Raw genomic sequence first — 21,350 nt, forward strand, 5'->3', positions numbered from 1 at the left:
TGAGGTGGAACCAGACACACTCCAGCTCCAGGCTCAGGCGGGTGCCAGGTCCTCTGAGGTGGGTGGGGCAGCCTGTGGGACCAGGGCTGGGGGCAGGGCAAGGGGCACTGGGCGCAGGCCTTGTGGGGGAGGAGGCAGGGTTCACGCCTGCACTTGGGGTCTGAGGCTCCCAGGGGCACAGGTGCCTGAGGGGGTGTGTGGGTCACTGTGGAAACGCAGCCTTCAGCCCAGGCAGGTGGCTTCAGGCTGCCTCAGAGAGAGCCCCTTTGCCACCTGACAGAGGGGGTGCTGTGTGCCGAAGCCCGAGTTGGGCGGGGCGCCCCGATGGCACAGGCAGCTGCTGCTGGGGTACAGCAGTGGGGGGACCGCCTGAGGCAGGCCCCCAGCACCAGGGACAGCAGGACGGGAGGAGGGCGGCCTGCTGGGGCGGGGCCCTGTGCCCAGGGCCAAGAGGCAGAGTGTGTGGGACACGGGGGAGGAGCCTGGTGGCACCACCCCCTCCTGTGACATTCCTGCTTCTTGCTAACTGACTCACTCCCACTTCAAAGGCTTGGTCCCCGGCCAGGTATTTACTGGCCAGGTATTTACCCGGCTGCAGCAGTCTCTCCCGAGTTCCGCTCTTGGGGAGCTGGCGCCGCACCTGGGGATCTGCGCCCCGGGCCCAGCTGCTGCCTCCCTCGCTCCCTCCCGCCGGCCGCGGCGCCGCCTTGGAGCGTCGGCAAGTGCTGCCCCTCGCCGCGGCCGCCATGGCCGTGCAGGTGGCCCCGTGGCACCACTACCTGCGGGCCCTGGGCTCGCGGGCAGCGCCCCGGGCGCGGGACTACCAGCGGGCGGAGAACGTGCTGCTCACGGTGCTGGAGCAGGCGCACGCGCGCGACCCCCGCTTCCTCGTGGACTACTCCCGGGACCTGGGCGCCTTCCAGTTCGCCCTGCGCTCCTCCGACGGCCCGCTGGACGTGGAGGTGCCGCTGAGGGTGGCGGCCGAAGCCCTGCTGGTCGAGGAGCAAGGGGAGGAGCCAGGGGCCGAGGGGACGGGGCCGGGCGATGGCCCTGTGACCTGCCGCCTGGGAGTCCCCAGGGACGGGGTCGGCCTGGAGCCCTGGATGGCTGACGATGTCTTCGACCCCTGCTCGGACGGCAGCACCCAGTGCTCTGGCCACATTGTGCCCAGCAAGGTCCTGCGCGTCCTCAAGGACCTTCTGGTGGCTGCCATCGTGCACTGCAAGCATCACGGCCTCATCGCGCCAGGTAGTGGGTGCACTGCGCACGCGTGGGGGGCGGCGGGGCTGGGCGCATGCGTGGGGGGCGGCGGGGCGGGGCGCATGCGTGGGGGGCGGCGGGGCGGGGCGCACGCGTGGGGGGCGGCGGTGCGGGGCGCATGCGTGTGCAGTGCTGTGTGCATGTCAGGGGCACGTGGGTGGGGGATGTCGCTCTGAGGCTCCTCTAGTTCTAGGAAAATGCGTTTCGCGTCATTGACCTTTTCATGGCGACCTCGGTAGTAACGCTTTAATGGATGTTACTTCTTAAGTGGCTGGAAACTGACCGGCGTGTCGCTTTCCGGTCGATCTGCGGGATGAGGGTCCTGACACGGTGCTCGGCAGGCGGCTCTGTGATCAGTCGCAGCTGGATGTGACAGTCCCTACGCCCACTGCGTTGGAAGGCCTGTGTGCATGCGTGTGCCTGCGTGAGTGTGCACACGTGAACGTGGGGGTGAGCACACACACATGCGCACACAGGTCTGTTTCGACTTACAGTCCAGCTGCTGCCTGGTGTCTTGGGCCCCGAGCGGGCTCTGTGGCAGCGACTTGCAGGAGAGCCAGGGGTGTGGCCTCAGTTTCTCCTCTGGGGCGTTGTTGGTGTGATCTGGAGGGTACTGAGCCCCAGGATGGGCAGGGCTGGAGTCCAGGGCCTCCTCCGGCTGGGGCTGCCTGGACCTCGAGGGCCTGGCGGGAGGGGGGGGAGGGGCACAGCCCACGCAGGGCCCAGGCCAGTGGAGACCCAGGCGGGGAGCCCGTCCTCCTCGGGATCAGGGAAAAGACGCCAGGCCGGGCTGGCCCGCACGGGGGCCCAAAACAGAGTGACCTGCTCTCGCTCTGCCGCGTGGCTGGTGAGTGCGGATGGTCAGCCCGCCGCAGGACAGCAGCCTGCCCCGGGCCGCGCAGCATGCGGAGCCCAGGTCCGGCTGCGTGGCCAGTCTCGGCCCACCTCGTGGCACGGGGGCCTCAGCCACCTGGGCCTGCAGGACCAGCCTTTCCTCCCCAGCGCTCCCGTGGGTCCGGGGGAAGCCGGCGCCGCCCGTGTGCCGACATGGAGGCTTCAGAGGGTGCCTGGTTTCTGGACAGACTTGTAACACAGGAGGGGCGGCTTACGACTCTGGTCCAGCCCCAGCCCTGCCTGGTGACCGGCGCAGGTGACCCCTATCTCCGGGGCGATGACGAACATCGCCCTCCCAGGAGGCCGGGACACCTTACGGATCCTCCCAGCCTGCCAGCTACCGCCGGGCTCAGCAGGGCCCTTTCCCCGCCCGTCCCTGTCACCTGCAGGCCCTCTGCCCCTCCAGAGACAGACCCACCAGCTGGTGGGCACAAGGCTCTGCCCAGTCCCTCGAGCTCATGCAGGCTGCTCTGTCTGTCCCCACCTTCCCCAGGTCCCCAAGGCCCTCAGTTTCCGGCCAAGAGAGCGGCCGCGCCCAGGGCTGCCGGCCAGAGCTGAGGATTCCAGGCATAGCTCCCTGACACTTCTCTCAAGGAAGTGCGCCGCCCCAGGTGACAGGGTTCAGGCCGCCCCACCCACCCCAGGAACCGGTGAGACCAGGCCAGACCGGGGTGGGGAGCACCGGGGCAGCCGGGGGGGTAGGGGTAGGGGTACGGGGCTGGCCAAGCCACCATTCCGTGGACAAATGTGTGACCAGTGACAGAAGGGAAATGAGAGCTGCCCAGCTTTGCCCTGCAGGAGCCTCTGACTGGGAGGAGCTGGGGTCACCGAGCCCCTTTCTCCCATCACCTGATGGGAAAACCGAGGCACATTTGGGGGGTGGAGTGGCCCGGGTGGCAGGGACAGGACCTGCCCTGGGCTGGGTCCCAGGAGGCGCCCTGCAGGGGACTGGGGACAGGGGTCTGCATATGGGGGTTGGACCCCCAGGAGCGTGGCTCCCACCCTCACATGCCACGGAGAGCTTTCCCCAAGGCGCATGCTGGGGACGCCCTTTGGGACAGGCTGTCTGAGCCCCAGCTGGTCGGGCTCCTGACCTCTGACCCGGCAACCTTGCCGGGCTGGCTGGGGTGGGAGGTCAGTGCTGGGCCGGCGTTGGGCAGGGCGTGGTGCGGGCGCCCCCGGCATGCTCAGCTCACCCTCCTCACTCCCTCTGGTGTGAGTTTTTTTCTTGAGGGGAGGGATAATTGAGGGAGGAAGCCAGGGGTTGCTGGCGCCCCCACCTCCCCGGTCCTCAGCCCCATGACCCATGGGGGCTCTGTGTTAGGAGAGTGGGCCCTGGGCTGCACCCCACTGTCGCCCAGGGTGCTGAGTGGAATCCAGGGAGCCAGGCTTGTCCCCTGTCAGCCTTCTGGGCGGGGCCTTCCGGGCGCTGGGCACCAAGCCTGTTGCGCCCCACTGGCCTCCTGTGAGGGGTGTCTGAGCTGGACACCAGGGACCCTCAGGGCGGCGGGCGGGAGCCAGCAGATGTGATCAGGAGCCCAGGTCGGCCCACCCCTCCTGGACTCCGGCGCCCGCAGAGGCTGCCCCCAGGGGCCGGCGGTGGCAGCCCCAGCCTCTGTCACTGGCTCTGGCTGCTGGATGGGTGGGACCCGCCTCTTGCAACACCGGGCAAAGTGTCCCAGCGGCAAAGACTGTCTTCTGCAGGGGGCTCTCGCCTGGTCAGCATCTGGGGGACGCGGGCCCAGGACAGGGGTGCCGGGGCGCAAAGTCACACACCCCAAGCCATTTCCTGAAGACCAAGGAGGCACTGGGGGTGACTCAGCATTGGGGTGCAGCCTGGCACACCAGCCACTCAGAGAGAAGAGTTAGCACGCTCCCCGACTTCCCCAGCAGGGAGCTGCCTGGGGCGTCGGGAGCTGGGGGAGGGCGTGTCCCCAGGCACCACTGGTGAAGACCCCCTCCCCCCCAGGGCACAGCTGCTCTTCTTGGACGCCTCTTCTGGGCCAGCCGGGCGGCTGCTGCCCGTCCTGCAGCAGAGGGGTCTGGGCAGCAGGGAGCAGGTCACAGGGACCGGTCACGGGGGCCGGGCTCAGGAGGCCTGGGAGCTGTGGCCAGCAGACGGGGTGCTGGGGTGCGGAGTTGAGTGACGGGATGACAAGGACGTCTCTGACCTGGGCGCCTGAAGGAAAGCCGGGGTGCAGCTGCTGCCGTCCCGGGGGGCTGTGCACCGCCCTGCTGACCGGTCCGCGCTGCTTGTGGCCGGCTGCGCGGAGGGCGCCCGGGCTGGGCGGGCAGCTTCTGCGACAGAGCCGCACCCCCACGGCTCCCGGCCGGGCAGGGTGGTCTCTCAGGGGCCTCTGTCTGTGGCGTCCCTGGTGTGACGACCCTGTCACCGCGTCCTCAGGGCCTCTTCTCTGGGCCGGAATCCTGCTGGCTCTTCGCCAGCCCCCTCCTCGGCAGCTCAGCGCCAGCCCCGAAGGCCCCACTGCCTTACCGCCCCTGGGGCGACCCCGTCCCCAAACACGGCGCTCTGAGGTGCTAGGGTCTGGGCTTCCACACGTGAATTTGGGGGCACCGTTCTGCCCGAAACAGCTGTGTGGGCGTGTGCTGGGTTCCAGACGGACACTGGTGTCGAGCGGAGGGCGGGGAATTGCGGGGTGGGGGGGGGCAAGGGGCTGCGGGGTGGGGGGAGGGCAAGGGGCTGCGGGCGGGGGTGGGGCGAGGGCTGCAGGGGGGCGGGGAGGGCGAGGGGCTGCGGGCGGGGGTGGGGCGAGGGGCTGTGGGGTGGGGGGAGGGCGAGGGGCTGCAGGGGGGCTGTGAGGCCAGCGGCCACAGTGGCAGCCCCCCCCCCGCCCCGTATCGGGCACAGACGGGGCCCAGCATGGCGGGTGGGCCGTTGCAGGCTCTCTGACGGTGGGCAGCCTGAGGGAGGAGGAGCTCAGCCTGTCCCTGCTCGTGTCCGGAGGCTGGAGGACAATCTGCTTCCACGTGGTGCCCGTGGTGCCCAGCAGGTGCCCAGTGCCGGCCCTGGACAGGGCCCAGCTGACGCCTGGCTTCCCTGAAGGCAGCCTGAAGAGGATCATGGGCCAAGGGGTGGCCCTCGTACCAGCGAGCGCCCAGCTCTGGAGGTAGGGTGACCCCGGGGCACTGGCGGGAAGGGGTGCCGCCCAACGCGCCCACACTCCAGGAGGGAGAATCTACAGGGCTCCCCTCCCGCTTGCCCCATGGGCATCTGAGCTGAGGTCACCGAGGCCTCAGGGGACTTTGGAACCTGGCCAGAATGCCCGCTCCCTGCTGCCAGCACCCTCTCTCGGAGCTCTGGGGGGTGGAGCTGTGCCCTCTGCCTCCTGCTAAGGGCGTGGACCGGCCAGCGCCTGGCCCATCATGGGGAAGGCCACCCTGGTGGGACCCTTCATTACCAGCCCAGCCACTTTGCTTCGGGAAGTGGGGGGTCAGCAGCAGGGGCCAGTGACTTGTCCAGGGCCTCAGCAGATTCCTAGAGCTGAGGGGAGGCCCTCCCCCCGCCAATAGTGAGGGTGAGGACTGGGACTCCACTCAGGTCTCCGTCTGGGCTGCTCTCCAGGTTGGGGTCCCCTCTCCCTGGAGTCCTCCACTCGCAGTCTTTAGCTGCAGATGCCCCCTCCCCTGCCTGGCCCAGGAGCCCCAGCAGCCCCTCCTGGGGTCCCCAGTCTCTGCCCCAGCAGCTTGAGAGGCGAGGGTGGGGCATCTTCACGGAAGGGGAGGCTCAAGGATTTCTGTAAGCGGGAGGAGGAGGGAGGGGCGCAGGGCGGAGGTGAGCACCCCCAGACACCCCACACCAGGGGCCCGTGAGCCCTGTCCAGATGTGACGCTCTTCATGCAAGGCCTTCACGTGCCTGGGTCTGGCCAGGGGACTCCCCTGCCAGCTCTCGCGCCCGGGTGACGCTCCAGGAGTGACACTGTGTTGAGGTGCAGGGTAGCCCTGTAGTTGAATTGATTCTTAAGAGTTGGTGATATTCGGAAAGCCGGTTATGCCCCTCTGGGGCTGTCCACTGCAAGGACGTCTCGGCAGAGTGCCTGAGCACCCACGCCCACACGTCTGACTCGCCTTCACACGGAGCAGGTCTGTGTTCAAGGCGGGGGTGGCTGCCAGGCAGGAGACAGGGTCGGGCTGGGCTGGGCAGACTCTTTTTTTGCAGGTAAATGGGAACGGCCTTTCTGTGCCCATCCGCCAAGGAATTGGTGTGTGGGCAGCTGACTGTCCGGTGCTAAGGCCACACAGAGCGTGGGGCCCCCGAGGGCACTGTCCCCAGGTCTCCCTTCGGTCACTCAGCAAGCACACAGTGCCCGCGGGGAGCACTGCCCGCGGGGTGCACTGCCTTGCGCTGTGGGCACTGCTGGGGGCCGAGATTCGGAGCCCCTTGGTGGTCTGCAGCTGCAGGCTGGAGGCTGGCTTCCAGAATGGCACACAGAGCAGAGATGTCGCCCCACGCCAGGCTGGGGTGGCTCCACCCGTACCCCTGCCGGGGACCAGGAGCTCCTGCTCCACCTTTGGCTGGGGAGAGTGGCACCTTCCTGTCCTCACAAAAGGGCCAGCTGGCCTGGAGGCACCCCTGTCCCCCGTGCCCTGGGGCCTGGGCGTCTAAGCGGAAACCAGGCGTTTCACGGTGACAGACCTTCACGTGCCTGGGCTGTCCAGAGCCTGAGGGGCTCACTGCCCGGGGTGGCCATAGGAGCCACGGCCTCCTTTCTGGGGCTCAGCAGTGGACGCAGGGTGCCCGCAGATGCCCAGCCAGGCAGACGCTGAGCGCGGCGGTGTGTCTCTGCACCCCAGGGTCTCCACGGACCATCTGCTCGCCAGGCTGCTCAGTGCGCTGGGCACCCTCCCGGGCCACCGGCTGGACAGCCTCTCCATCCTGGACCGTGTCAACCACGAGAGCTGGTGTGATGGTGGCCGGAGCCCCGGCCTGACCTTCAGCCACCTGCAGGTACGTGGGGGCCACGGGACCCGCTCCCACCCCACTGGGCCCACGTCTGCTCCCAAGGGGCCCAGTTTGGGCCAGCTCTGACCGGTGGACGGCCTGGAGCGAGCTCATGTCAGAGGGCTCTGAGGCCTCACCCGCGTCCCCAGGAGACTGTGGCCTCAGGCCTGCCCTCCTCATCCCAGGGCTGGCGACCCCGGGGGCCTCCCAGACCCGCCGCGTGCGCCTCATTCTGACCTTGGGGGTGGGTTGCACAGAACCAGCTCTCACCAGCCTGTATTACCCTGGGAGCCCCCCGCCCCAAGGCCCCCACCCTCCAGCCTGGAGTCTGTGAGTGGTACTGGCCGGCCCCGCTCTGAGGGGGTCCAGCCCAGCCCGCACCCCTTCTCTGCAGCTCCATGCCCTCCCAGGGCTCTGCAGTGCCAGGTGCTGAGGAGAACAGGGGGCCGGCCAGTGCGGGGGGCGGGGGCTGTGGGTGCTGCTGCATGGACCGGGTGCAGGTGAGGGGAGGTGGCCTGAGCTTGCTCAGAATGCTCTGCCGTGAGTCCTCGTGTGACCTCGCGTGACCTCCGGGCACCCATCGCCCCACTCAGGCTCCATTCCCACCTTGGGGGTCTGACACACTGTAGAGCCCCAAGTGAATTAGAGGTGAGGGGCCCCTTGCGAGGGGACTTGGGGCCAGAGGTGGGCGAGGAACCCTAAGGAGCCAACTGAGTCCGGCTGTGGCTTTCAGACTTGTTCTGAGCGGGTCTTCCGTGGGGGCGGGGACCCCAGAGCCCCCGAAAAGCATCCTGGTGGCTGGTGTGGGGTGCAGTCGGGGCACTGTGGGGGAGGGTGGGCGGGGTCTGCGGAGGGCGTGGGGGCGAGGGAGGAGAAGGAAAGCTGGGGCACAGGCTGGGTGCCCCGGGAGGCCGTCGGCAGTTGTGGGGGCTGGGGTGCACACTGGGACGCCCCGGGAGGCGTGGCGGGCGCAGGAAAACCGCTGGTGGGGGCCGCCGGAGTCGGGGCGCAGGGCGGGGGCGGGGGCCTGACGCCACGTCCCGCGTCTGCGCAGACCGCGCTGCTGTGGGCCTGCGCGCTGTTCCCGGCGCCCGAGGACTGGGCGGAGCTGCAGGGCGCCGTGTACCGCCTGCTGGTCGTGCTGCTCTGCTGTCTGGCCACCCGCAAGCTGCCCCACTTCCTGCGGCCGGAGCAGAACGAGCTGCGCGGCAGCGGCCTGGACCTGCACGGCCTCTACCAGCGCGTGGAGCGCTTCGCCAGCCAGCCCGAGGCGGCCCTGCGCATCCACGTCACCCACCTGGGCCGCAGCCCCCCGCCCCGGCTCAGCAGCGGGGTCAAGGCGCTCCTGCAGCTGCCCGCCGACGACCCCGCCTACTGGGCCACGGCCTATTTCGATGTCCTGCTGGACAAGGTGGGCACAAGGTGGACAAGGTGGGCGCAGCGGGCACAGGGCCCCGGACCGCCCCGCTGGGGTCGGGAGCTTGAGCAAGGTTGGGCCAGGTCAGGGTTTCGGATGCTAGAGGGTTTGTCAGGGTGGAATGTGCTTTCGGGGCGGGGGCGGGGGTGGGGGTGGGGGTGGGGGATCAGGCAGGTCCTGAGTGCCCTGCCCACCGGTGGCCCACTGGCCCAGGGCTGCTGTGTGGGAACCAGGGCAGTATGTCCGGGACCTCCCTGTCCCCTGAGCCACCTCGGGTTCCAACCCTCATGAAGAGCTGTGGCCTGCCAGGCCTCATGGGGCGGTTCCGGCTGCACCCTGGACCCAGGAGTCCCTCGCCCCCTCCCTTGAGTGTTGGAGGGTGCCTGCTGCTCTGCCGGCTGCCCTCTTGAGCCCCAAGCTTCCAGCAGCCCTTCCAGTCCCCTCCTCTCCACCCCCATGTTTCCAGAGAGCCCAGTCCTGCCCCTCCCCCCAGGGCACACCCAGGCGGGGTAGCAGGAGGGGCGAGCACACTCAGTGCCCACAGCGCCTCGCGGGGCCTCCTGGTGGCAGGCCCCTCCAAGGACACCTGCACGTGAGGGAGGCCTGGGGAGAGGCCTGGGCGAGTCCACCTGCCAGGAGGAGCCCCCCGGGGGAGCCCGCGGGCAGGAAGGCCCGGTGGTCAGGGAGCAAACGCCCCGCACAGCGACGGGCCCCGACGTCTCCGTGACAGCCCTGTCCCGTCTGCCCGCAGTTCCAGGTCTTCCATATCCAGGATGAGGACCGGGTGTCCGCCATGCAGACCATCTTCCAGAAGACCAGGACGCTGGGCCGCGAGGACTGCTGAGCGGGCCGCCTGGGACCTCGGCAGCAGGGCCCGGGCTCTGCCTTGGGCCGTGGTTGGTGGCAGAGGGACTTCGTCCCCTGGGACAGTCTAGGGGACAGCCTCGTGGGAGACTAAGGGTGTTGGACAGTGGGCCTCCGGGAGCAGCTGCCTCGTCTCCAGGGCTGTGTATTTCATGTGACATGTGTCCATCCTCCTGTGTACTGCCATTAAGACTCTGAGAACTGTGTCCGCACGAGGCCTGGAACTTGAGGCTCGTCCCCACCTGCATCCCGTGCTGCTCGGGGCGATGAAACACTGTACGTGAGATCCCGAATAAATTAACACACTTCGCAGGGAAGCCGTTCTCACGCCTCGCCCTGTCCACCGTGAAGACGGGGCCCGGTGCCCTCCATGGGTGGTGGAAATGGTGTCACGTCCCCGGGAGTGTCCATTTATGGCGTGGCTCAGGGGCTGTGAGTGCTGAGGGGGCTGGAGCAAGCTGGGCTACCCCGCAGGTGTGTGGGCTGGGGTACCTGCGGGACAGGGGGCACCACGTGGCATCTCGGGAAAACCCTGACGAGAGTGGGGTTCTGCAGCAGAGAACAAGCACCTGGCATGGTGCGGGGCCCCGGGGGAGAAAGGAGTCCCCGCCACGAGACCCCAGGCCACCGTGGGCCCTGAGCTGCCTGTCACGGGCTCCACGGAGCAGGGTCCTCGCCTGTGCAATGAGGCAGGAAAGATAAGTGAGAGGAGTGGATATTGGGAGACAAGAAGTAAAACTGTCCTTATTCATAGACGATTCGATTATTTATGTCGAAAACCCTAAGGAATCTACTAAGGAACCACTAGACTTTGTGAATTTAGCGAGGTTAGAAGACTCAAGGTTAGTAGAGAAAGGAGGGCTGAGCTTCCCTACGTCAAGAATAAGCCACTGGAAATGAAAAATTTAAAGTACCATTTACAACAGCACGAGAAAGAGCAAACTCCCAGAAATTCATCTAACAAAAGCGTATAAGACCTCTACACTGAAAACTAGAAGCATTAAAATGGGTAATTTTTAAAATACTTAACGTTTAGGTCTTTCAAACCTTTAAATTAAAAATGTATATTTTGATGATTTCCACTGTGCCTAACTTGATAACACAGATTTAGTGCAATTCCCATCGAAATTCCAGCAAGCTCTAGACAAGATAACTCTAAAATTTATATGGAAACTCAAAGGACCCAGGATAGGAAAAACAGCCTTAAAGAGAACAAAATCACAGGCCCTGCTGCTTGGTTAAAAGCTGCCGTGTGCTGGGGTTCGGCGCTGACGTTGGGGGGCCGAACCTGGCAGCAGTGCGGACCGGAGCGGCCAGCGCAGATGAGCTCGTGTGGTCAGCGCCGAGGCGGCCGAGCCAGCCCCAGGGGGAAGGGCAGGGTCTGCTCGACCGCGTGTCAGCATGGGTGACGCCAAACCCCGGCCCCCTTTCCGCTGGGTGCACAGAGCTGACGCGATGTGGACGGCCGACTGCGCGCAGAAGCTGACGCCGTCGTCTCGGAAGCAAACGTCAGCGGCCGCCCGCGGGACCACGAAGCGGCCAGTGATCGCCAGGCGGGGCACGGACAGCGCGGACCACGAGCGAAAACGGGCAAGCAGGGCTTGTCCACGTCTGAAGTGTCTGCTCTTTGAAAGACATGGCTGAGAAAAAGGACAGGTAAGACACGGAGCAGAGAACACTCACACCTGTACCTGGCGGGAGCCAGAACCTCTCAGGAAGCTCCCACGAGTCAGCCATGAAAAGAATCAAACAATGTGCGCGACGACTCGAGCCGCCGCTTCTCAGGAGACACACGAGCGGCCGCTGAGCACACGCTGAGCGCGACACTATCGCCCGGCAGGGAGGCGCCTGTGGAGCCGGGGCGGGGACAGCGTCAGCCCGTGCAGGAAAGACGGCGCCAGCCGCCGGCGACCCCTCACGCGTCCGCGAGGGCGCGGATGGAGCAGCCTGTTCCCGCAGGACCCCGCGACTGCACGCCCAGGGCTCCGCCCAGGAAAGGGGCCCATGCCACGCGGAGCCCGTGCGGGGCGCCCGTCTCCGCCTCGGGCACGGTGGCGCCCTGCGGCATCGTCCAGGTGTCCGCCAGCAGGGTGAGCGACCGTGGTGCGGCACAGCTGCACGAGGCGGCAGCTGCGCGCCGCCCGGGGGCGCACACGCTGTGTGCCCTGATAGCGGCCGCGAGGCACCCGGCGGCGGCCGCGCCGCGCGCCCCCGACGACAGCTGCGTGCAGGGCGCAGACGCAGCAGAGCACGTGCCGTGTGGCTCCTATTTCCCCGCGACGCTGATCCGCGGTGATGGAAATGGGGGCGGGGGGTGCCATTGACTGGACGGATCTGCCTCTGGCACTTGCACTTGAATTCTCATCACAGCGTCTGCTTCCCCGGGAAGCCCAACCGAGACGGGGCTGGTCTCAGGACGAAGGCCGGCGTCCTGAAGGTGACGAAGGTGGCCCTGCGAGTTCGGCCCCCGGGCGCTCTGGCCACCTCTGGAAGAGCCCCCAGCCCCGCCTGTGACTTCTGGATTTCAGACCCCCTGGCCTTCCCCGCTCCTGTGCTAGTCACAGACGAGGTGACGGTGTCCCTTTAGTGCCGCTCCCGGTGTTCATGAGCACCGCAGGGTGGACGCCTCTGGTCTGCTCGGTCCCCACCCCAGTGATACAGCTGTGCCCAGTGAGGACCCGGAAATGTGGCCGTGGCTGTGGCTGCCCAAAGCGAGCGCTGGTCAGGAGTAGGTCAGAGGTGGGCCTGGTCTGAAGCTTTCTGGGAGGGACCTCGAGTGAGGGGTGGAGTTGGGGACAAAGGGAGGGAGGGAGCCAAGCCAAGGACCAGGGGGAGGCTGGGGCTGGGGGCCACCTTCAGCTGTACACTCCAGGGCCTGTCGGCTCCAGGGCTAAGACTCTCCCCGATGTTGGCAGCTGGCACTGGCCTGCATGGACCTCAGCAGCTGGGGCTGAAGGGGCAAGAGGGCACCCCTACTCAGGTCCCCGCTGTGCGCGGTAGCTATGTTCTGTCCTTGGCCATGTGACTCAAGTCACACATCAGCCCTGTGGGCCATGGGACGCCTCTGGCGGCATGTGTGACCATGCTTTGCAGGCGTGAGTTCTGGGCTCCCGCATGCCCATCTCCCAGCCCTGGGGGAGCCCGGTGCACTGCCGTGAAGGGGTGCGGCCGGGGAGCAGTGGCGCCTCCCTGCCGGAGCCTCCCGCAGCGCACCCACACAGCGGGGCCAGGTGACCAGCGGGTTCTTTATTGAGCAGCATCAAGGGGACCGCAGCTGATTTGGGAGGAGCTGAGGGTCCTGAGCCCAAACGGCCCATTTCCAGGAGGTTCCGGGAGGGAGAAGGGCTGCCGGTCCTGTGGCTCCCACGGCTTGCCCCCCGCCGGCTCGCAGAGTCTGCGGGTGCAGCCCCTCCGTGCCCCTCCGGGAGGGCGCGGCCGGGTGGCCAGGTCACAGTTTGCCCTTGGGGCAGTGCTGCAGGGCCTCCTGCAGCGCGTGGGTCACTCTGTCCACATTCTCCCGGGTGGCGTTGCAGCCCAGAAGGCCGATCCGCAGCACCTGGGGGCGGGCAGCACGAATGCGGGGCTCCTGGGTCCCGCCCGCCCCGGCCGAGGGCAGAGCAGGCGGCTTCCCCCTCTCAGGGACCCCCGCCCAGGGTACACCAGGAGAGTGAGAGCTTCCTGCAGCCACACGGAGCCCCCCAGACCCAGGCGGAGCCCGCAGAGCTTAGGAAGGGGGCCCAGGGCGGTAGCCAGTAAAGGCCACTCAGAATTGTCTGCTCAGTGGGCACAGCATGACCCGGGCACCGCACTGTAGAGGGTGCACCCCGAGACCTCAGCAGCTAGGGCGGAAGGGGCAGTAGGACACAGTCTGTCCAGACTCAGCTCCCCAAAATCCTGTGGTCCAGAGAAGGATGTTCCCTCTGGACACCCCTGCTGCCCCGGGCCCTCTGATGACCACCGACCTGAGCCTGGGGCCGGACATGGGCACGGTCGTGCCCCATGCGGGGTTGCATCTAGCTTCTGAGGCCGGCGTGGCCGGCCCTTCCCTCACCTTCCCCATGGAGGGCCCGAGGCCGCCGGCGATCTCGATGGCGAAGTGGTCCATCACATAGCTGACAATGTCTCTCCAGTCGTAGCCAGCAGGCACCGCCACCGTGGTGACGGTGGGCAGCCGGAGCGCCTGGGGGACAGGCCCGGCTCAGCACCAGCGGCCGGCTTGGGGCCAGCGCCGCCCGCCCTGGCGCCTGGTGGCCCGGTGTCGGAGGGGCACGGGGCATGGAGGAAGGGCTGAGGGGGCTGAGGTCACCAATGCCCACCAGTCCCCGCCCCAGCCCCCGCCCCCTTACGGGATCCCTCACGAAGAGCTGCAGCCCGAGCGCCTGCAGACGCTGCTGCAGGTACAGGCTGGTCTCCCGGTGCCGCTTCCAGCTGCTCTCCAGGCCCTGCACGGGGAGAGGGCGCCCGGTGGGGACACCGCGGGGGCTGCAGGGGGCGGGGCTCCCGGCACCCGCCGTGGGGTAGCTTCGGGCTGGGGAGGGCTCCCCTTCTGACTTGGATGCTGAGGCCTTGGGGAGCCCCCCTGGAGCCCCTGGCGGCGGGCCTCCTGTCCTGCCAGCCCCTGACCCCCACTGCCGCCCCTGTCTGTGTCCCGTGGGGACCCACCCTCTCCTTTCCCCACGTGGCCCGTGCCCCTGGCCCACCTTCAGAGCCACCCCACGAGTCACGGGCCAGCCCAGGTGCCAGTGACTTGACTCCCACTCGGCCCTGGGGCGCTGGCCTCATGAGCGGACAGCAGAGGCCCAACCTAGCACCGTGGCCTCAAGGGGAGGCCACCTCCAGCCCTGGTTTCCTTGGGGCCTCTGGACAAGGGGCCAGCAGTGGCCTCTCGGGGAGGCCAGGATGGTGAACGTGGGCCTTGCTGCGGCCATGTGTCCTGTTCTGCGTCCTGTGCAGACATTGCCAGGCCACACCAGCTGCCCCTGCCGGGCTGCTGCCCCTCCCCCCGCCTCCCGGGACCTGGGAAAAGCTGCAGGAAGGTGCCCCAGTGGCGGAAGCCTGGTGTCGTGTCCCTGGCGACCACAGCTGCAGACCTCGCTTCCTGGCCCCTCGCACTGTCTTCTGCACACCTGGTCGCCCTTGCTGGCTTCACTGAGTGTCTGCCGGCCGGGCTCTGTCCCCCCACCCGCCCAGCCGAGGCCAGCCCGCCTGTCCCCCCGCCCGCCCAGCCGAGGCCAGCCCGCCTGTCCCCCCGCCCCCCGCCCAGCCGGGGCCGGCCCGCCTGTCCCCTCACCTCCTCTGCAATCAGTGCCAAGGCCTCTCGCAGGCCGTACAGGCCGATGACAGAGGTGGTGTGGTGGTACCTGCAAGGCAGGGCGGGGCTCGTCCAGCGTCCCTGGGCGAGGCCCGGACAGCAGCCCGTGCACCCCAGGCTCAGCCGGGCCAGGCCCTCTGACCACAGGGCCGCTTCCGTCCCAGGCGAATGCTCTCCACTGGGAATTTTGGACTCAAAGATGGAAGGGCAGCTCGATCTGGGAGACCAGGGCTCGGAACGGGGCTGACAGGCTCCCGCCGCCCCACCTGGCCCCCCTGAGCCCCGGCGACCCCGAGAAGCCCACCCTGCACCCACTGGCCCACGGGGTAGGGCACGATTCCTGTTGTCCTTGTCCCTGCGTGTGACATAAGGGGCCGTGGGCTGTGACCAAAGCCACCCCACAGAGAGCCCCTGTTCACCCCTTTCTTTTGAAATAAGGGTAAACTGAGGCCCAGGGATGAAGAGACATAGCTGGGTCCGAAGTGCCCGAGGGTGCTCTGGGGCTCGTGGGACACGGGACTCCCGTGGGCACGCTGCTGGCCCCGAGACCCCGGCCGGGGGGCACCGGTGGGGGGCTCGGGACCAGTGAGTGGAAGCGACGGGGCTGCGGCCCCCGCGCCCTGCAGCCCCCCGCCGGTCCTCACGTCCTGGGTGTGCCGTCGCAGCCCCAGAAGCTGGCCAGCCACTTGACGTCCAAGTAGAAGGAGAAAGGCCTCGTCTTCCGCGCGTAGATCTTGTTTCTGAGGAGAAGAACCAGCCTGAGCACCCGTCCGTCTGGCCGGGGGGCCTGTGGGGCTGCCTTGCCGGGCCCCCCTCCTTCACAAAAGAGAGCCAAAAAGGGAGCCGGAGGGGTGGGGGCCCTCAGGACAGGCCCGGGGCGCGGTGGGCCCCTCGGGGGGCCAGTGCTGCTGGCTCGGGGGCCTGGCCCGCACCCCTGCCTCTCGGGAACCTGGCCCGGCCGGCCCTCCCCGAGCCCCGTGACGGACGGGACTCCAGGGCTCCCCGAGGCTGCCGCACCCCTGGGGTGTAAACTGGGAGGCTGGGTGTAACAAGAAGCTCCTCGGGGAGCCCCGGATCAGCCTGAGCAGACCAGGCTTCTGCCCAGCTCTGGACTGAGACCCAGGCCACTCCTCTCTCATCCCAAGCGTCATTCTGGGAAATGGCACGGACATCCCCCGCTAGGACGGATCCTCGTCCCCTACGCAGCCCACCCGGGCCTGCCTCAGGGTCTGGACACGGGACGTGGGGACGTGTTGGGGTTGCAGCAGAGCACCGGGGGCCCAAGCCCACCCCGTGGCACGGCTCCTGCACCAGCTCCTGGACGCTGAGCCGGGTGGAGCCAGTGGGGGGCTGGCACGAGGCGGGGGGCTGGCACAGGGTGGGGGGCTGGTCCTTGGCTTGATGGAATGGCAGGCCTCGTATCCCACATACAAGCCTCTACGAGGACTGTCTTCTGGACACCAGCCTGGCTAGGCCGTGTGCCACACACTCCTGACCGTCACTGTGTCCAACTCCTGCTCTGAGAACCAGAGCTCTGGCACCCTGTCCTGGGCGGGCCCTGTCCTGGGAGGCCCCTGTCCTGAGAGGGCCCTGTCCTGGGAGGCCCCTGTCCTGGGAGGCCCCTGTCCTGAGCGGGCCCTATCCTAGGAGGCCCCTGTCCTGGGCGGGCCCTGTCCTGGGAGGCCCCTGTCCTGGGAGGCCCCTGTCCTGGGTGGCCCCTGTCCTGGGAGGCCCCTGTCCTGGGAGGCCCCTGTCCTGGGGTGGGTGGTGAGATTCTAGAGGTGTCTCTGAGCACTAGGTGCCCTTTCCTCCCTTGCTTTGTCCCTGCCTCCCAGGGTCCCTTGGCCTCACTGCTCATCCAGTCCTGGCCTGAAGTCCTGGGGGTCACTCACTTGGCCTTGTCACTGAAGGAGATGAGCGAGGTGCCTGGAGGGGCGTTCAGGACCTTCTGGGAGCCCGAGTATAAGACGTCGATGCCTGTGGGGAGGAGGTGCATGCTCAGGGGTTGAGGGGGAGTGGGGGGATGGGGGGATGGGGGGTCGGGTAGGGGCTGGGCCCACCCAGGGCTGGAGTCGCTGCAGCCCAGGCCTGGGCAGGTCCAGCAGAAGTCTGGGTAACCTGGGGATCCCATCCACATGGTGTCTGAGTGAGGGGACAGTCCCATAGGGCTGAGCCGTGCCCCGTGGGGTCTGACACTACGTCCAGTCCGGCAGGGAGACCCTGTGAGGGGGCGCGGAGGGAGCCGGGTGGCGGGGGACACGAGCTTCTCCTCTGCCTCTCCAAGCCCCGCCCTCGCACCTGAAGCCCTGCGCCCCAACACCCACGGACGCCTGGTAGTTCCAAGCACCGCGGAGGGTGACAGCCAGGGCTCCGGGTGAGGTTGTGGCCCTGACCTCGAGCTCTGCCCCCTGGTAAGGCCGTCAGTGGCCCCGGGTGGCTCCCAACGTGCAGCAGGCCTAGAGCCCAAAACCAGGGGCCCCGGTGTCTTGGGGAGGGGTGCAGTCTTCATGAACTCCGCGAGAACCGCAGAGCGGCCGCTCCGGCCGCAGCGGGGCGCCTCACGCTGACCCGCGGAGCGCACGTGGCGCCGGGCGTGGGAGCAGTGTGTGTGTGTGGGGGGGGGGCGGGTCGGCCAGACCGCGAGGCGCAGCGTGACTCCTCGGGGACAGTCCAGCCACCCGCGCTGCGGCCCAGGCCCCTCCCCGCACCATCTTTTCACAGCACAGTTCGCGCGTTGGCCCATAACTCCCGTCGCTGACCACGAGGGCTCCTCTGAGCTGGCCGGCAGGGGCGCTCACCCCACGTGACAGGCTGGCGGGGAGACTGAGGCGGCAGGGAGGAGAGGGGCGCCAGCCCCCTGGCCCCTGTGCGTCTCCCGCTGGCCCTGAGGGCGCAGAGCACCTCCCTCCCCAAGCGCGGCCTGGGGTGCCTCTCCTCACACCGCCTCCCACCGCGGCTGGGGGCCCAGCGCAGACAGCGGCTCATGCGCCTGCCCTGCCCCCGCCAGGCCCTGATCCAACAGGCTGACCATGACCGCTGACCGACAGGCGCCTGACAGACCGTTCCCGCAGGCCTGCCACCCCCTCAGAGCCCAGGGTGGCCAGGCGTGGGTCACGCCCTTACCTTGCCGGTCCATGTGGATGGGGACCCCACCCGCAGACGCCACAGAGTCCACCAGGAGCAAGCACTGGTACCTGGGGGGCGGGGCAGCAGAGTGAAGGGGGGGGGGCCTCAGCTCCCTGGTCCCCAGGCTCCTGCCAGGGGCAGCCCGCCCCCTCCTGCTGTGTCCTGAGCCAGGGCGTGGGGCAGAGCGGTGTCCGCATGGGCCTCTGGGGTGCCAAGCCCCCCGCCCGCCAGCCCCAGGCTGTGTGAGGGCCAGCTCAGGCCACCCGGGGTCCTGGGGGGCGCTGGGAGCTCTGAGGCTCAGGCCAAGGGCTGCGTGGGCTCCCTGTCTGCTAACGGCCGCCCGACTGGGAGCCCAGAGCCCGGAGAGGACAGGGTCCACGTAGGGACCGGTGACCCGCGGGAACCACAGCGCAGGGTCCGAGAGAGCGAGCCGTGCCCAGCGGCCTCGGGCCCGAGGCGGGCCTGCCTGGCCGCGGTTCCTCCAGCCTCCTGCCAGCTCTGCAGACCTGGCCACGGGAGTGTCCCCCCCCACTCCGCCAAGACCCTGTGTGCCCACGCAGGGGTGGGGGCAGGAGGCCCATATGGGGCTGGGGCCCGGGCAGCTGGGCCAGTGCCAAGCCTGCCTCGACCACTGCAACTGGTGGGCAGTGGGCACTGTGGGTACACCCGGCCCTGCTCTCGGAAGGCGGTGCACCCCCAGACTCAGCACAGGGCCAGGAGGACCCCGAGGCTCCTCACACCGCGACAGAGGCTGGGCGGGGGAAGGGCGGTCTCACGTGTTGCCCCCAGGCTGCAGGGACCTGCCAGCAGCCCCCGCCCACCGCAGCCTGGGCTGACCGCTGCCGCCCGCACGGGCCACCTGTGGCAGAGCTCCCCGTAGCCGTCGAGGGGCTGCAGCACGCCGCTGGACGACTCCCCCTGGGTCAGGAACAGCAGCACCGGCCTGTGCCGGGCCAGGCCCTGGGAGGAACGGGGGTGACAGCTGTGGGCAGGGCCAGGGGGCGAGGGGCCTCCCCTGGCTGGCCCGCCCCTCCCAGAAGGGCTCTTCCTGAGGAGGGCAGGGCAGGACGCACCCCGCACACCCGCGCTCGGTGCAGCCCGCGGCCCGTGTGCCCACGGGAGTGCTGGGGGGGGGCCGGGCATCTCGGCTCTTGGGGTGCTTGGAGTGGGGGGCTCATTAGAGTGAAGGACTTTGTCCCAGAGACTCAGGGAGAGTGGCCTCCCTCCCGCCTCTCCTGTGGGGGCCACCATGAGGCGAACCGAGTCCCCAGGGCTTGGGCCGGTGGGACTGACCTTGCCCGGTGGGGGGGGGCTGGTGCCCTGAGTGTCAGGGCATGTCCCACTCCCAGCCCCGTGCCTCCAGTCCCTGGCTCTGCCCACGGGACTGGGCTCCTGACTCGGTTTCCCTACCTGCAGAGCCTCCCTATCAGGCTTCCCACCTGCCCCCAGGTACCAGAAGACTCTTCCCGTGGCAAATCACCTGGAGCTGGGAAGCCTCTGGCCCCAGCCTGCAGCCCTGAGCCCACCCAGCCGGCTGGCCCCCTCCTGTCCCCAGGGCCGGGGACCCCACCCACCTCCTCCACCTCCTGCAGTGTGTAGCAGCCTCCGGGGTCCTTGATCATCCTGTGCACTCGGGCACCTGGGGGAGGGGCAGGGAGAAGTGAGCTACCCCTGCCCTAGCGCGCAGGGCAGGAGCGGCCACGCCGAGCAGGCTGCAGGAAGGCAGGGGCTTCGGGGTGCCGGGGTGGCAGCGGCCGGCCTCAGTCCACTGCCCCTCCCTCAGGTGGCTCCCCTTGAGCCTCACATCGGGAGTCAGCGAGCATTTGTACGAGGCCGGCTTGGCAGGTGCCACCCCAGCAGAGGGTGGTCTGGGGGGCTGCGTGTTTGGTGAAGGGGTGAGCGGGGGAGGGGCATGCAAGGCTTCGCCTTCCTCTGAGGCCAGAGCTCCTTGTCCTCTCTCTCTCTCTCTCTCTCTCTCTCTCTCTCTCTCTCTCTCTCTCGGATCCCTGCATAGGCGTGGGGAGGCCCAGGACCACCCGAGCCTCAGGGGAGAGCCGCGGCCCGGGTGTGGGGGCAGGGCAGGGGTCTGTCCGGGCCGAGCGGCGGGCAGTCGCCCCTGGAGTGTGGGCGTCATGGTCTGCCTGGGGGCCCAGGCTCGGCCCAACCCTGACTCCTCCTGAAACCAGTGTGTGGACTGGGGGACAGGGCGAGGGGTTGGGGCCCCTTGAGCCATCAGAGGCTGCCCATTGACCGGGCGCCAGGGTGGCTCTGACCTTGCAGGAGCTGCGAGCTCTCCAAAGACACAATCGATCGCTGAGCCCGCACACGCCTGCGCCTGATGCTCGTCTCTAGAAATTTTACTCTGGAGGCGAAACCCTGTCTATACCGCCGGATTCCGCAGCTCCAGAAAGGGAGCCGCGCCTGAGATTTTGAGGGAGGGTTTCAGCCCCCGAAACAGTGTCCCGTGGCAGAGCAGAGGCGACCCTGGCGACCCCAGGGAGCCGTGAGAGCTGAGACCAGAGGCTTCTCTGCAGTGCCCCCCGCCCCCCAACGTGCTCCAGAAACAGCTGTTCCCAAATGCTGGGGTCCCTCGATCACCCGGACAGCCAGGCCGGCGGGCAGGGGGAGGCCCCGGAGGGGCCGGGGAAGGGCCTAGGTGGGGGTCTGGCTGGCGGGGGGCGCTGCTGCGCAGCCTGCCCTTGGTGGGAGGCCTCGGGGGGGCATGGCTCGGGGCCGCACCCCACCCTCTGCCCCGTCCCTACCGATTCGCTCCGCGACCTCAGCCGCACGCTGCCCCCAGATGCCGTTGACCCCGACCAGGCAGGCGTCGCCGGGCTCCAGGAGGTTGAGCAGGGCGGTCTCGAGCGCGGCGTGCCCCGAGCCGCTCACGGCCAGCGTGAGGCTGTTCCTGGTCTGGAACATGTACTGGATGCCCTGCCTGATGTCCTCCATGATCTGGGGGAGAGCGGCATGCAGGTCAGGCCCCGGCCCCTGGCCTCCCGCAGCCAGGTGGCGGCCCCGGGGACTGTCCGCCGCCCCTGACGGCCCACCTGGTACATCTCCTTCTGCATGTGGCCGATCATCTGCAGCCCCCCAGCCGCCAGCACCCGTGGGGCCAGGTTGGAGGGGCCGGGCCCCAGCAGGAGCCGGCTGGGCACCCACAGGGGTGAGCGCAGGCCCTCCGGGGGGGAGACCAGCAGCTGGTGCGAGGCCATGGTCCGCACCCAGCCTGCCACCCTGCAGCCTCAGAAATGTGCCCGCCGAGGTCAGCGCGCGCGGAGCCTCTCCCAGCTGCCCGGCGCCCGCCCAGCGTGGTTCCCTGACCCCTCGTCAGTGCTTAGCCTGCGTGTCAGGGCCTGACAGCCGGGGCGTTGAACCCTCGGTGGGGGAGGAGGAGCCTTCGGAGCCCAGTCCCTGAAAAACAGTCCACCAGCCCACCCGCCACCTGCCGGCCCCTCTTCCCGACTCCCCTCAGCTGCCCCGGGTGGGCGTCCAGCCCCAGATTTTTTCTGATGGA

General features: G+C 68.5%; 2 protein-coding genes across 2 annotated transcripts; one reads left to right on the forward strand and one right to left on the reverse strand.

Annotated features, from left to right (window-relative positions):
- Positions 1 to 536: 536 nt before the first annotated feature.
- MAB21L4 (mab-21 like 4) lies at positions 537 to 9,713 on the forward strand (the record flags this gene model as incomplete). The annotated part of the gene is made up of 5 exons (XM_016144185.2): positions 537 to 1,248; positions 5,057 to 5,282; positions 6,968 to 7,121; positions 8,170 to 8,526; positions 9,284 to 9,713. Coding segments are annotated over 5 exons (1,542 nt in total), but the record flags the coding sequence as incomplete, so codon positions are not given.
- A 2,908-nt stretch (positions 9,714 to 12,621) lies between these two features.
- On the reverse strand, positions 12,622 to 21,133 carry AGXT (alanine--glyoxylate and serine--pyruvate aminotransferase). The gene is made up of 11 exons (XM_016144219.2): positions 20,884 to 21,133; positions 20,596 to 20,788; positions 19,408 to 19,472; positions 18,693 to 18,793; positions 17,831 to 17,901; positions 16,600 to 16,684; positions 15,352 to 15,447; positions 14,687 to 14,756; positions 13,743 to 13,838; positions 13,448 to 13,576; positions 12,622 to 12,952 (listed from the first exon to the last, which is right to left on the reverse strand). Exons 1-11 carry the CDS (start codon positions 21,046 to 21,048, stop codon positions 12,845 to 12,847), a joined length of 1,179 nt encoding a protein of 392 aa, XP_015999705.2. The 5' UTR covers positions 21,049 to 21,133; the 3' UTR covers positions 12,622 to 12,844.
- Positions 21,134 to 21,350: the final 217 nt, after the last annotated feature.

The sequence above is a fragment of the Rousettus aegyptiacus genome, unplaced genomic scaffold, assembly GCF_014176215.1.
Source record: "Rousettus aegyptiacus isolate mRouAeg1 unplaced genomic scaffold, mRouAeg1.p scaffold_m13_p_2, whole genome shotgun sequence".
Taxonomy (NCBI): domain Eukaryota; kingdom Metazoa; phylum Chordata; class Mammalia; order Chiroptera; family Pteropodidae; genus Rousettus; species Rousettus aegyptiacus.